The sequence below is a fragment of the Oncorhynchus tshawytscha genome, linkage group LG29 (genome assembly GCF_018296145.1).
Source record: "Oncorhynchus tshawytscha isolate Ot180627B linkage group LG29, Otsh_v2.0, whole genome shotgun sequence".
Taxonomy (NCBI): Eukaryota; Metazoa; Chordata; class Actinopteri; order Salmoniformes; family Salmonidae; genus Oncorhynchus; species Oncorhynchus tshawytscha.
This window is the reverse complement of record NC_056457.1, coordinates 11,609,581-11,623,673: the sequence shown is the minus strand read 5'-3', so window position 1 is coordinate 11,623,673 and position 14,093 is coordinate 11,609,581. Positions and strand designations below refer to the sequence as shown.

Here is a 14,093-nt window from a genome sequence, read left to right as displayed (position 1 = left end):
CATAAGTGTGCTATGTTGATCCCGGTGTAGGGTTCAGTTGTTCCTAAATGCAGATTTTGGGTCAGTTTTGCATTTCTCCCGCTAATGGTTCAGTGTAGGATTGGGGAGGGATAGCTGATCCTTGATCTGTAACTAAGGGAAACTTCACTCAGAATGTAGATCCCCCTGGGCCTGGCAGAGGTATAGTATGCATGATGTCCAATCTACATAAAGCAAAGGAACTATGATTAGGAATTGATCAGGGATATAACCTTCATATATCACAGCATGTTTTCACCCAGTTTTCCACCTGAATTCTCTAATGAATCAGTTAACACTACTGAGGTCCAACATTTACTTACTTCCTGTATTGTCAAAAAAACAAATGTTGGGGGTGGTTCAGGCTAAGGCAGGTTCTATCTACAGTTGAAGTAGGAAGCTTACATACGCCTTAGCCAAATACATTTAAACTCAGTTTCACAATTCCTGACATTTAATCCTAGTAGAAATTCCCTGTTTTAGGTCAGTTAGGATCACCACTTTATTTTAAGAATGTGAAATATCAGAATAATAGTAGAGGGGGATTTATTTCAGCTTTTATTCATTTCATCACATTCCCAGTGGGTCAGAAGTTTACATACACTCAATTAGTATTTGGTAGCATTGCCTTAAACAATTTAAACTTAGGTCAAATGTCGTTTCGGGTAAACTTCCACAAGCTTCACACAAAAAGTTGGGTGAATTTTGGCCCATTCCTCCTGACAGAGCTGAGGTAACTGAGTCAGGTTTGTAGGCCTCCTTGCTCGCCCACAGATTTTCTTTAGAATTGAGGTCAGGGCTTTGATGGCCACTCCAATATGCTGGAGACGACTTTGTTGTCCTTAAGGCATTTTGCCACAGCTTTGGAAGTATGCTTGGGGTCATTGTCCATTTGGAAGACCCATTTGCGACCAAGCTTTAACTTCCTGACTGATGACTCAAATGTCAATTAGCCTATCAGAAGCTTGACATTTTCTGGATTTTTCCAAGCTGTTTAAAGGCACAGTCAACTTCTGACCCGCTGGCATTGTGATACAGTGAAATAATCTGTCTGTAAACATTACTTCATGCACAAAGTAGATGTCCTAACCGACTTGCCAAATCTATAGTTTGTTAACAAGACATTTGTGGAGTGGTTGGAAAACGAGTTTTAATGACTCCAACTGTACTAACATTTGATTAGCCAGCAACTGGAAAGCTAAGCATTGTTGGTGGTTGTGGAGAGCTTGACTTCTCAAAGCAAATAGTGGGCCATGATATGGGTTGCATAATGAGTGGTTGGGTTCAGCAGGAATCCAAAGTATCTCCGTTCATAATTTTGCCTCATGTTATGTTTACACAGATGTAAAATACAGTTTATTTTCTCAATGTTTTAGATAAGTGCACCGTATTCCCTACATTGTCAAAGGAAAATGCAGAATTAAAAGCTGCATTTTGGAAGATGTTGTATTTGTTCAAAGACCCCAATATGAGACCGTAAATATTCAATTGTCAATTCAGTAATTTATTCAGACAAATCGTTATTGCAATACGTTAAATAAAAATAAAAGGCATAATTAATGCTCTTCTGCACAAATGACCTTCCAAGCTGCTGCATTCATTTTTGGCTGTTACACTTATTAGAAAAAATATAACTTTTTCTATGATGACGGCATGCGTTCCATAATGCACTTTGAGATGCTTCAGGTGAATCAGCCAATCAGAGTGCAGCCTGAGCTGGAGGCAGGTGGGTGAAGTTGCCCTTAGAGGCTGACTTTGGGTCAGCTTTTTCCCCACTAATGTTTAGGATTTGAGGAGGGAAGCTGATCCTAGATCTGTACCTGGAGGAAACTCTTCCTCCCCCCCGGAACATTGAGCACTTTGGAGGCCAAATCCATTATGGTGATTGGGTTTACTGGCTCAGATTGCAGGGGCTCTAGATGTCATGCGCTTGCTTGTCAATCTTCGATTTCAAGTGTTCCTTGTATGCCAGGATGTCCCTATTCCATTTGGTGATGGTTTGCTTCTCACATACCCAGATCTCCTCAGCCACCTGAAAAAACAAAACAAATTGTCACAACTAAATGAACAAACCTCAATTGAAAACATGTTCCCCTTCTCTCCATATTGTACAGTGCCTTGCGAAAGTATTCGGCCCCCTTGAACTTTGCGACCTTTTGCCAACATTTCAGGCTTCAAACAAAGATATAAAACTATTTTTTTGTGAAGAATCAACAACAAGTGGTACACAATCATGAAGTGGAACGACATTTATTGGATATTTCAAACTTTTTTAACAAATCAAAAACTGAAATTGGGCGTGCAAAATTATTCAGCCCCTTTACTTTCAGTGCAGCAAACTCTCTCCAGAAGTTCAGTGAGGATCTCTGAATGATCCAATGCTGACCTAAATGACTAATGATGATAAATACAATCCACCTGTGTGTAATCAAGTCTCCGTATAAATGCACCTGCACTGTGATAGTCTCAGAGGTCTGTTAAAAGCGCAGAGAGCATCATGAAGAACAAGGAACACACCAGGCAGGTCCGAGATACTGTTGTGAAGAAGTTTAAAGCCGGATTTGGATACAAAAAGATTTCCCAAGCTTTAAACATCAAGGAGCACTGTGCAAGCGATAATATTGAAATGGGAGGAGTATCAGACCACTGCAAATCTACCAAGACCTGGCAGTCCCTCTAAACTTTCAGCTCATACAAGGCGAAGACTGATCAGAGATGCAGCCAAGAGGCCCATGATCACTCTGGATGAACTGCAGAGATCTACAGCTGAGGTGGGAGACTCTGTCCATAGGACAACAGTCGTATATAGCACAAATCTGGCCTTTATGGAAGAGTGGCAAGAAGAAAGCCATTTCTTAAAGATATCCATAAAAAGTGTCGTTTAAAGTTTGCCACAAGCCACCTGGGAGACACACCAAACATGTGGAAGAAGGTGCTCTGGTCAGATGAAACCAAAATTGAACTTTTTGGCAACAATGCAAAACGTTATGTTTGGCGTAAAAGCAACACAGCTCATCACCCTGAACACACCATCCCCACTGTCAAACATGGTGGTGGCAGCATCATGGTTTGGGCCTACTTTTCTTCAGCAGGGACAGGAAGATGGTTAAAATTGATGGGAAGATGGATGGAGCCAAATACAGGACCATTCTGGAAGAAAACCTGATGGAGTCTGCAAAAGACCTGAGACTGGGACGGAGATTTGTCTTCCAACAAGACAATGATCCAAAACATAAAGCAAAATCTACAATGGAATGGTTCAAAAATAAACATATCCAGGTGTTAGAATGGCCAAGTCAAAGTCCAGACCTGAATCCAATCGAGAATCTGTGGAAAGAACTGAAAACTGCTGTTTACAAATGCTCTCCATCCAACCTCACTGAGCTCGAGCTGTTTTGCAAGGAGGAATAGGAAAAAATTTCAGTCTCTCGATGTGTAAAACTGATAGACATACCCCAAGCGACTTACAGCTGTAATCGCAGCAAAAGGTGGCGCTACACAGTTAACTTAAGGGGGCTGAATAATTTTGCATGCCCAATTTTTCAGTTTTTGATTTGTTAAAGTTTGAAATATCCAATAAATGTATCTATATGTTTGAAGCCTGAAATGTGGCAAAAGGTCGCAAAGTTCAAGGGGGACGAATACTTTCGCAAGGCACTGTATCTCGGAAACCCAAGAGCTTGATTAGGTTCTGGGGGAAGATTTATGAGAAAAGTTACTGGCGAAGTCTCCACACCCCCCTAAAAGGAAACTGTCAGCCAAAGCATGGGCAAAAAAATCCCCTCCCTTTCTGAAATTCAAAAGATGTGCACACCTGCGAAATCTTGATTTGTACAAATGACGTCGTCGCATCAAAGGATGGTAGGGTCTGGAAACAGACTTGCATGTGTCTGTCCATGAGATTATCCATATTGTAACTACCTAGCAGGGTCTAAGACTTAAGTGATGTGAAGTATGGATGTGGGACTGGTCAGGGAGCATATAATGGTGGTACCTGCTGGATGAGTCTGAAGTCGTGGCTGACCAGCATCATGCCACCCTCGTAGTCATTGATGGCATCAGCCAGGGCATCAATAGTCTCGATGTCCAGGTGATTGGTGGGCTCGTCCAGGAAGAGCATGTGGGGGTTCTGCCAGGCCAGCCAGGCGAAGCACACCCGGCACTTCTGGCCATCCGACAGGTTCCTGATCGGACTCACCTAGGGGAGAGGACAGAGTAAGGACCATGAAGAAGTGCTTCCATGCTCTTGAAGAACTATCATTGTTACATCAAATTCCACCATTAAGTACCCACCAGAATACACCACAGGTTAACGCTACAATGATTGTGGAGGATTACAAGACACAGGGTTTGAGAGGAACAGGTATTCCGAACAAACACGGGAAAAGCTTTCAAAGACACTAATTCCTGTACTATTAATGACGACGATACAATCATGCCAAAGTCACTTCAAATGGCGTTTCTATACCAGGTGACCAATCTGATTTGGTCAATGCTTCTCCGGTGGATCCTGGGCCTGGACCGAGCTCTGCGGCCTCACCTGTTGTTTTCCTGTGAGGCCGTAGCGGCCGATGATCTTCCTCATCTCCTCCTTCTCCTTGATCTCTGGGTAGCACTTCATCATGTACTCCAGAGGAGACAGGTCCAGCTCCAGCTGCTCTGTCAGATGCTGCAGATAACACCATACAGGTTTATTAGATACATTCAGATGTACTTTAACAAGCGTACGTGCTGACCCAGTACAGGCGTGATGGACAAAGGCCTTTAGGTCTTCGGCTGCGGTCGGATAGAGACACACGAATGCACTTGAAATTGACCGTTTTTGGTCTAAAAAGTTAATTCAAGTATTTTCAACACACGCTTCATACATAAAAAGGTGGATATAGTTGGATTTTCAACGGACAATCTCTTGTCTATCATCTGACAAACGATAACTCCCATTTGAAAAACCATTGACTCAATCCCACATTTTCGGACACAAAATCCCAGTGTCAGCACCCATACATGCTGACCACATCGCCAGCATTGCGTGCATGAGCGTTGCTAAATAAATGTTAACTCAATTTCATCCAAATTGCTCGCGAGCATCAGCGTACCCAGGATCTAAAATATAATTTTTGACGTTTGATTCCCCGCCTCTCCCATCTCATTGGTTTTTAGGAGCATGTGGGTGATTGAAAGATGAACTGAGGTCCACACTCCAGTCAGTTGGTTGCCAACCACCATGTAAAGTCCACAGAAGAATAAGAAGGCTGAAGGAGAAGAGATTACAAGAAACTGGCTGGGTTTCCCCTTTTATCTGTGGATTAATTGTTGGAGAACACAATTTTATGTGACCCAAAATGGGTCAAAATTCTACAAAGATCCAGAAAAAAAAAGAGACCTTGAGCATTTCAGGTAAGATAACCGAATGTTTATATCCCAGGACAAATTAGCTAGCTAAATGTCCATGAATGTTTCAACCTGTCCCCAAATGAATATATACAGAACAAAAATAAACACAACATGCAACAATTAAGATTTTACTGAGTTACAGTTCATAGAAGGAAATCAGTCGATTAGGCCCTAATCTATGGATTTAACATGACTGGGCAGCCCTGCCAGTTGTGAGGCCGGTTTTGGGATTACTGCCAAATTCTCTAAAATGACATTGGGGGCGGCATATGGTAGAGAAATGAACATTCAATGCTCTGGTGGACATTTCTGCGATCTGTATGCCAATTGCAAGCTCCCTCAACTTGAGACATCTGTGGCGTTGTGACACTAAACTGCACATTTTAGAGTGGCCATTTATTGTCCCCAGCACAAGGTGCACCTGTGTAATGGTTGTTTAATCAGCTTCTTGATTATGCCACACCTGTCGGGTGGATGCATTATCTTGGCAAAGGAGAAATGCTCACTAACAGGGATGTCAACAAATTTGTGCACAGAATGAGGAATAATCTTTTGTCCGTATGGAAAATTTCTGGGACCTTTTTTATTTCAGCTCATGAAACATGCGACCAATCCTTTACATGTTGCGCTTATATTTTTGTTCAGTATTGTTGGTTCAGAGTTCATTTTGATACTTTAACCTGCGTGTTCTGATCGCGTCTGTGGATGGACAAACTCAACACGCGGACGCACTCGCGTGTCCGGTCTAGTCAGCATATTATGCTCAAGCAGGTTTATGTCTCTCCAACCGAGCTATGGCGAGTTAAAGCATCCATGCATCAAATTCAGTTTATTTAAGCCTGTCAATCAAAACCCAGCAACCAGCATGGGAAGGCCGTCTTTGGGAACCACCAGGCAATGTGTCATGTTCCTACTTCCTTTCTCCTACCTGGTGATATCGGCCAATCTTCACATGAGAATGTTTCCTGATCATTCCGTCAGTGGGGAGCAGCTGGAGAGAAAGAAAGAGGTTTTACGGTATATGCCATACTGTCATTACGAGATGGTAAAACAAAGAGTTGACTGAAATGGCACCACCTACCTCTCCCATCAGGAGTTTGAGGAGTGTGGACTTCCCTGCTCCGTTGGGCCCCACCAGAGCCACTCGTGTGTCCAGGTCAATGCCAAACTCCAGGTTCTTGTATATGTGTGGCTGGAGGAGGAATAGGCAGATTAGTGAATGAGGACGGAACACAAGAAACGAGCTCTGAGACTCCAATAAAAACCCGCTCATTGCTACATACTGACCTGGTTGTCACTGTATTTGAAGCTAACGTTCTGAACCATGATAACAGGAGGGGGGATCTTTCCACAGGAAGGAAAATAAAACGACAGTGTCTATGAGAGGGAGAGAGATGATTACCACCACTGCAACACTAAAATTAGCCATAGCGTGAACCTATTATTTATTCCTAAGAGTAGGCACTACTTTGTTCAAGAGTAAACCGTGGATGGCTTTAGAAAACAATGTGATTCAGTCCAGTACATTTAATATTGCATCCACACAAATGTTTCAGTGAGCGTCTTACCTTGTCATCCACCACACGTTCAGTCAGCCCTGAGGCCACCATCTTCTGCAGCGTCTTCTCTTTGCTCTGGGCCTGTCGTGCCAGCTTGGCCGAGCCGTGACCAAACCTGGCAATGTAATTCTACACAGCGGGTAGAGAGAGACGGCATCGGAGTAAAGCATCATACCATTTTAGCCTGGTTCCCACGGTTGGTGCCTTTTGTCAACTCCGATGATGAGTGTCAAGGATAGAACAAACAAACCTGGGACTTAGGCTATCATATTTTTACAGTACAGGGGAATAATATTTCCATGTGGGGTAGTATTAGTACTCTGCACCGTCACAATGTGGCGTCGTCTACCTTCATGTGTGAGATCTGGTCCTGTTCCCAGTTGAAGCGTTTCATCTGGTTCTCTTCCAGCTCCTCCCTGGTCTTCACATACTGGTCATAGTTACCCTTTCATTCGAAAAATAGAATCTGCATGGTCATCCCACACCATTTGGTGAAGGCAACGGACACACCGTCTCGCATGCATAATTAGCAACAGGCCATAACCCCACGACCCCCCCCTCCCTTAAGGTGTGATGAGATCAGATGGCTGTATCTGTCTAGGACACTAGTGCAGGGTTTCTCAAACTGGGTCCTGGGCACAAGAGGTTGGCGGCACCTTAATTGGGGAGAACAGGCTGGTGGTAATGTCTGGAGCGGAATCAGTGTAATGGTATCAAATACGTCAAACGCATGATTTGACGCCATTCCATTTGCACCGTTGAGCCGTTCTCCCCTCAGCAGCCTCCACTGGTCCTGCCCCCCGGTGCGCGTTTTGGTTTTTGCTCTAGCATTGCACAGCTGATTCAAATAATCAAAGCTTGATGAGTTGGTTATTTTAATCAGCAGTGTAGTGCTAGGGCAAAAAACTAAACGTGCAACCAGGGGAGGGGGGCACCGCAGGACCGAGTTTGGAAAACCCTGCTCTACTGCACAATACATATTTGCCTTCTAAGGGGTGACTCAATAGCCTGATGGAACGAGCATGATCGCTGCATTCACCATTATTTTTCACTTCAATGTATGTGCATTTGTTGCCAGGTGTATTATGTTTAAGTATTTTAATTGTCAAATAAAATCTATCAATGAACTAAAACAATGGTGAAAGGAGCAAACCGGCTGGTTCCACCAGGCTAGTGATTGAATGCCCTTTGATAAACTGCTAAATAGTAGTGTGGCAAAAGTGAATCGATCGTGTCTGACCAGGGGGTGGGTGAGCTCGCTGCTGTGTTCTTACCGTGAAGTACTTGAGCTTCTTCTGGTGCAGGTGGATGATGTTGGTGCAAACTCCGTTTAGGAAGTCTTGAGAGTGGGAGATGAGCACAAGGATTCGCCTGAACCTGACAAGGGATCAGGACATTCAGCACATCTCAAATGCACGCGACTACTAAACTGATTGACATTGACAGATGAAGCACACTCACGATGCGAGCTCCTCCTCCAGCCATACACAGGCATCTAGGTCCAGGTGGTTGGTGGGCTCGTCCAGCAGCAACATGAAGGGCTTGATGAACAGAGCTCTAGGAGAATGAAGAGGGAAAAGAAAAGCATTTATTGCAGACATTTTCTACTCATATTATTGCAATGTAACTGTGAAGGTAATCTGAGATCTGACTGGGTAAGAAAATTGATGACTAGGTCATGTCCAGGCATCTGCCATTAGTAATGAAACCTGTCTACTTCATTGCATAACAATCTGACACTACTTCCTAATACTTGCATTGGCTCAGGAAAAGGCTTAGCCATGAGTGTGAAACAAACACTTTATATTTTTGGTGTGTTGGCTCTATCTCAGCAATAAATTGGGTAACGATGGCAGTATCCTCACAGCTTTCAGTAGAGGGAGCCAGAATATCATCACCGACAAAACCAACACTGTCAATTCATTAAGGGATGTTGAGAAGGCGTAGAGACCAACTCAACTTGCAGTACAGTTCATTAATCGTAAAGCATCATGTTCGCTTTCCCACCTGGCCAGAGCCACACGCATCCTCCAGCCTCCGCTGAAGTCCTTGAGCTTCTTCTGCTGCATGGCGGCGCTGAAGCCTAGGCCGTGGAGGATCCTGGAGGCTCGCACCTCCGCCTTGTCTGCATCCAGCTCTTCCAGACGCTCATACAGCTCCATCAGCTTCTCACACTCGGCTACAGAGGGATGGTGGGCGTGAACATTTTCAGCTACATTGTTTATGAATAGATAACTAATTGTGCACCTGGTTGTTTTCGGGAGAATATACAAATAGGTGGTTTCGAACCATGCCCCAGTTACCTCCACCTGATAGTTCAATTTTAATGATGAAGGTGCTTTGTAAAATACATTGCATTCGGAAAGTATTCAGACCCCTAGAGTTTTTCCACATTTTGTTACGTTACAGCTTTATTCTAAAATTGATTGGTTTTTTTTCTCTCTCAATCTACACACAATACCCCATAATGTCAAAGCAAAGAGATTTTTTAGAAATGTTTGCAATTTTTTTTAAACTAATCACATTTACATAAGTATTCAAACCCTTTACTCAGTACTTTGTTGAAGCACCTTTGGCAGTGATTACAGCCTTGAGTCTTCTTGGGTATGACGCTACAAGCTTGGCACATCTGTATTTGGGGAGTTTCTCTCATTCTTCTCTGCAGATCCTCTCAAGCTGTCAGGTTGGATGGGGAGCGTCCCTGCACAGCTATTTTCAGGTCTCTCCAGAGATGTTCGATCGGGTTCATGTTCAGGCTCTGGCTGGGCCACTCAAGGACATTCAGAGACTTGTCCCGAAGCCACTCCTGCGTTGTCTTGGCTGTGTGCTTAGGGTTGTTGTCCTGTTGGAAGGTGAATCTTCACTCTGGAGCAGGTTTTCATCAAGGATCTCTCTGTACTTTGCTCTGTTCATCTTTCCCTTGATACTGACTAGACTCCCAGTCCATGCCCCTGAAAAACATCTCCACAGCAAGATGCTGCCACCACCATGCTTCACCGTAGGGATGGTGGCAGGTTTCCTTCAGACGTGACGCTTGGCATGCAGGCCAAAGAGTTCAATCTTGGCTTCATCAGACCTTTTGGCAAACTCCAAGCGGTCTGTCATGTGCCTTTTACTGAGGAGTGGCTTCAGTCTGGCCACTCTACCATGAAGGCCTGATTGGTGGAGTGCTGCAGAGATGGGAGAACCTTCCAGAAGGACAACCATCTCCACAGAGGAACTCTAGAGCTCTGTCAGAGTGACCATCGGGTTCTTGGTCACCTCCCTGACCAAGGCCCTTCTCCCTCGATTGCTCAATTTGACCCGGCAGCCCGCTCTAGGAAGAGTCTCTTAGTGGTTCCAAACTTCTTCCATTTAAGAATGATGGAGGCCACTGTGTTCTTGGGTACCTACAACGCTGCAGACATTTTTTGGTACACTTCCCCACATCTTTGTGCCTCGACACAAACATGTCTCGAAGCTCTACGGACAATTTCTCATTGCTTGGTTTTTGCGCTGACATGCACTGTCAACTGTGGGACCTTATATAGACAGGTGTGTGCCTTTCCAAATCATGTCCAATCAATTAAATTTACCACAGGTGAACACCGATAAAGTTGTAGACACCTCAAAGGATTATCAATGGAAGCTGGATGCACCTGAGCTCAATTTCTAGTCTCATAGCAAAGTGTCCGAATACTTATGTAAAGGTATCGGTTTTATATTTTTAATAAAGTTGAAAACATTTCTAAAAACCTGTTTTTGCTTTGTATTATGGGGCATCGTGTGTAGATTGAGGAAAAATAAATATTTAATCCATTCTAGAATAAAGCTGTAACGTAACAAAATATGGAAAGAGTCAAGGGGTCTGTAGATACAGTATGTGTGTCACTCACAGTCCTCGGCTGCCAGCCGCTCTGCCTCCTTCTCCAGCTGGATCCTCTCCTCATCCACCTCCATCACACACTGCAGGGCCGTCTTGTCACTGGGGGCCATTTCCCTGGTCAGGTGGTAGATGTCTATGTGCTCGGGGATGGGGATCTCACGATGGCCGATGGCTGACAACAACATGGACTTTCCTGGCAGGGGGAAACGCCATACGTTAGCAGCGGGTTTCAAATACAATGTACACATCCACATTTAAGATCTACTTAAGCTGCAATGGTAACATGCAAATGGTGATCAAATGATACTTAATGAAGAGAGAGAAATGTGTCAGTGAGTGTCAGGTCAGGCCAAAGAAAAGAACACAGTGGAAAAAACACTTTCACACAGATAATGGCCTAACTCTGTTGCCTCTAAATAAATAAAAATACTTTGAAAATCTATTTTTTGAGTGCAGACCTTCTACAAATGAGAAATGTGTCAGTGAAAATCATTGAGGTTGTGGCCCCTGGCTTAGGGCTACGCCCCTATGCGACGACTTATGGTGGTACTACCTACCTGTGCCGTTGAGGCCGAGGAGGCCGTAACGCCGTCCCGAGTTGAGCTCTAGGCTGGTGTCGGTCAGCAGCTCCTGACCGTGGAAGGTGAGCGACAGGCTGGCAATGTGCACGTCGGTGCTGTTGGGGTGGGACGCCAGCACCCCCGTCACCGCCCGCGCATCCAGCTTCTTCAGCTCAAACTCATCCAGCTCCTTAGTCAGGCTAGCCACCCCTGTCAATCACAATAGTCTGGTTGACTATATTAAGCCCAAGTAGAGTGTTAGCGTGAGGGTTAAAGCTGTCAGACCCCTTGGTTAATGGAAGCCGTTGGAATAGTGCTGAAAGAAATATTCCCAGCAGAGAAAGTGTCACAAGTTTTGCATAATTTATATTCAACCAACAAATGGACATATTAATCCAAAACGGATTATATAATTGATAACTCTTCAGTGCATTTTCACTCCTCTCACCATTGCTGTCTGCTCCATTTTCCTGGCTCTCTGGCTGGTCGTTCTCCCCATTAAACTCATCCGTTTTCTTGGTACCCGCCTGGCGGGACTTCGCAGCTTCCTTCTTCTTCGCTGCCTTCTTCTTGGCAAGATCTGACGGCATTGCTCCGTCTGAACCCCAACATCCAAAACAAGAAGAGAGCAACAGAAATGGACTGCCGAGTACTTTGCTGTGGACGTTAGTGAATGGCAAGAAACATAGCAGCAATGTGTTGACGTGACGTTGAAATTAGAGTTGCTTTATCTAGATTTAGGAGGCATGCATTTAATTCCCAGGGACGGCAGGTAGCTTAATGGTTCGAGCATTGGGACAGTTACCGAAAGGTTGTTGGATCGAATCCTAGAGGAGACAAGGTAAAAAATATTTAGTTCTGCCCCTGAACAAGGCCCACTGTTCCCCGATAGGCTGTCATTGTAAATACGAATTTGTTCTTAACTACTTGCCTAGTTAGTTAAATAAAAACAACCGCTCCGTTTGAATTTTTTAAAACTGCGTCTTCTTCAGTCCGGCCAGAGTCCGTCGAATAAGTTACCAAACCACTGACGATGAAAACATGTGGTTTCCGTCGATGGGTTTATGGGATAGTTAGCAACTTGTAAACAATTACCCATTCCTATAAGTACTATTTTAATATGTTCAAAATACAGATAGGCTGTTAAGACTGTTGCTTACCGTTTCAGTTCACTGACGTTCATTTTTTAGTATAATTAGGAGGTCGCTAGCAAACAGCCTAGCTCTTAGCGAGCTAGCTGCTCTGTAAGTTACCTTGACTTGCTAGAATGTTATAGAAACAAGTTGAGGAAAAAGTAACCAAACATGTTTTATTATCTACTAAAACAATCGTTTTTTCTGTCGAATGAAAAGGTCATATTTTACGACCTCCCAAAATAAATGCGATCCATGACGAGACAACACTCCCTACATTTATGTAGTGCTGTTCTTGTCTATTGATATGTAATTATGTCAGGTTTCATGTTTTGTGTGGACCCCAGGAAGAGTAGTTGCTAGTTTTGCAACAGCTAATGGTGATCCTAATAAAAGACCTCCATCTTGTCTTGTGAAACGTTCCTTATGCTCCCAGTCCAGTAACGGAACGAGATAAAGGTCATGTTTAAAGTAATGATATCTCATAGAACAAAACGTATAAAATATCCAAAATCTGTGTTAACACCAGAACTTATTGTCGGAGTTTATCCCAAAACCCTATTCTTTCCCCCATGTATTATTCCCATATGAATAATTGTGTGAACCAGCGGTAACTCATTTCCGGTTTTTAGAACTACATGCTGGCGAGCTCTACTACAGCAGCTCACATGTTGCAGTAGCTGACTAAACTCAACTCCGGGATTTACGATGGAGTTGACATGCGACCAGTGTGGGCGGACTGGTGCTCGATGTCACATAAAATGACGTTTTTATAAAAATAACTACTGATTTCAGCACCCAAAGAATAGCCCACAAGTAGTCGTGCCTAGTTACCACAGCCACAAAGTCAATTATGGCTAAACGCCTATTTGTAAAATGTATCTTCTTGAATCTGATTCTAAACCACACTGCTAACCTTATATTAACAATACCAAAAGGCTAGTTTTCACGATTTTCTACGATATAGACCATTTTGACTTTGTGGCTGTGGTAACTAATGACAACCCGCAATTACACAGAACAATTGCGTTTTAAGTGACGTCGAGCTCCAGTCCGCCCACATTAGTCGTGGTACAACTCCATATCGTAAATCGTTGAGTTTAATCCGCTATGTCGCAGTTCACGTAAAAACGCACTGATTGTGGTGGCTAGGCATGGCCTAGCCGGTTGCACTAGCGCAGCAAGCTATAAGGTTGCTTATGACATGGTAGCTGGCGAATCTAACTAACTCATCGGCTACCATGAATATCAGACAAATGAAACTAAGTGAAATTGCAATCAATAGCTGACATATATAGCTAGCTCGCTACAGACTGAGTTGCGCAAACTAGCAGCAACGTGGCTAGCCTAACTCGCGTTGTTGCAACTCAACTGTCTCTTTTTCGCGCGAACTGTGCGAGTCACGACAATATATTTTATTCTTCAGTGTCTGACTTTCTTACCTTGATGACAGTCACACGAGTTTCGGCAGGCTAGCTGTCACTGAACTATTTGATACTATTCTGCTAGCGACACTAACGATGACGTAACTTTCTATTATTGAACAAACCTTCAAAATAAAAGC

At 43.8% G+C, this 14,093-nt stretch overlaps 1 protein-coding gene and 1 non-coding gene across 3 annotated transcripts; both read right to left on the bottom strand.

Moving 5' to 3' along the window:
* Positions 1–1,501: 1,501 nt before the first annotated feature.
* LOC112227939 (ATP-binding cassette sub-family F member 2) lies at positions 1,502–14,069 on the bottom strand. Of its 2 annotated transcripts, none has more exons than XM_024392962.2 (15): positions 13,972–14,069; positions 11,845–11,994; positions 11,394–11,606; positions 10,847–11,029; positions 8,979–9,150; positions 8,433–8,528; positions 8,246–8,348; positions 7,321–7,416; positions 6,981–7,100; positions 6,700–6,789; positions 6,494–6,604; positions 6,341–6,403; positions 4,559–4,687; positions 4,013–4,216; positions 1,502–2,050 (listed from the first exon to the last, which is right to left on the bottom strand). In XM_024392962.2, exons 2-15 carry the CDS (start codon positions 11,984–11,986, stop codon positions 1,934–1,936), a joined length of 1,839 nt encoding a protein of 612 aa, XP_024248730.1. In that variant the 5' UTR covers positions 11,987–11,994; positions 13,972–14,069; the 3' UTR covers positions 1,502–1,933. The 2 variants fall into 2 exon arrangements, with proteins under 2 accessions (XP_024248730.1, XP_024248731.1); XM_024392963.2 differs by lacking the exon at positions 13,972–14,069 and adding an exon at positions 12,557–12,693.
* LOC112228076 lies at positions 8,794–8,876 on the bottom strand. The gene has a single exon (XR_002949972.1). It is a non-coding gene; the product is annotated as a small nucleolar RNA SNORD100 (small nucleolar RNA).
* Positions 14,070–14,093: the final 24 nt, after the last annotated feature.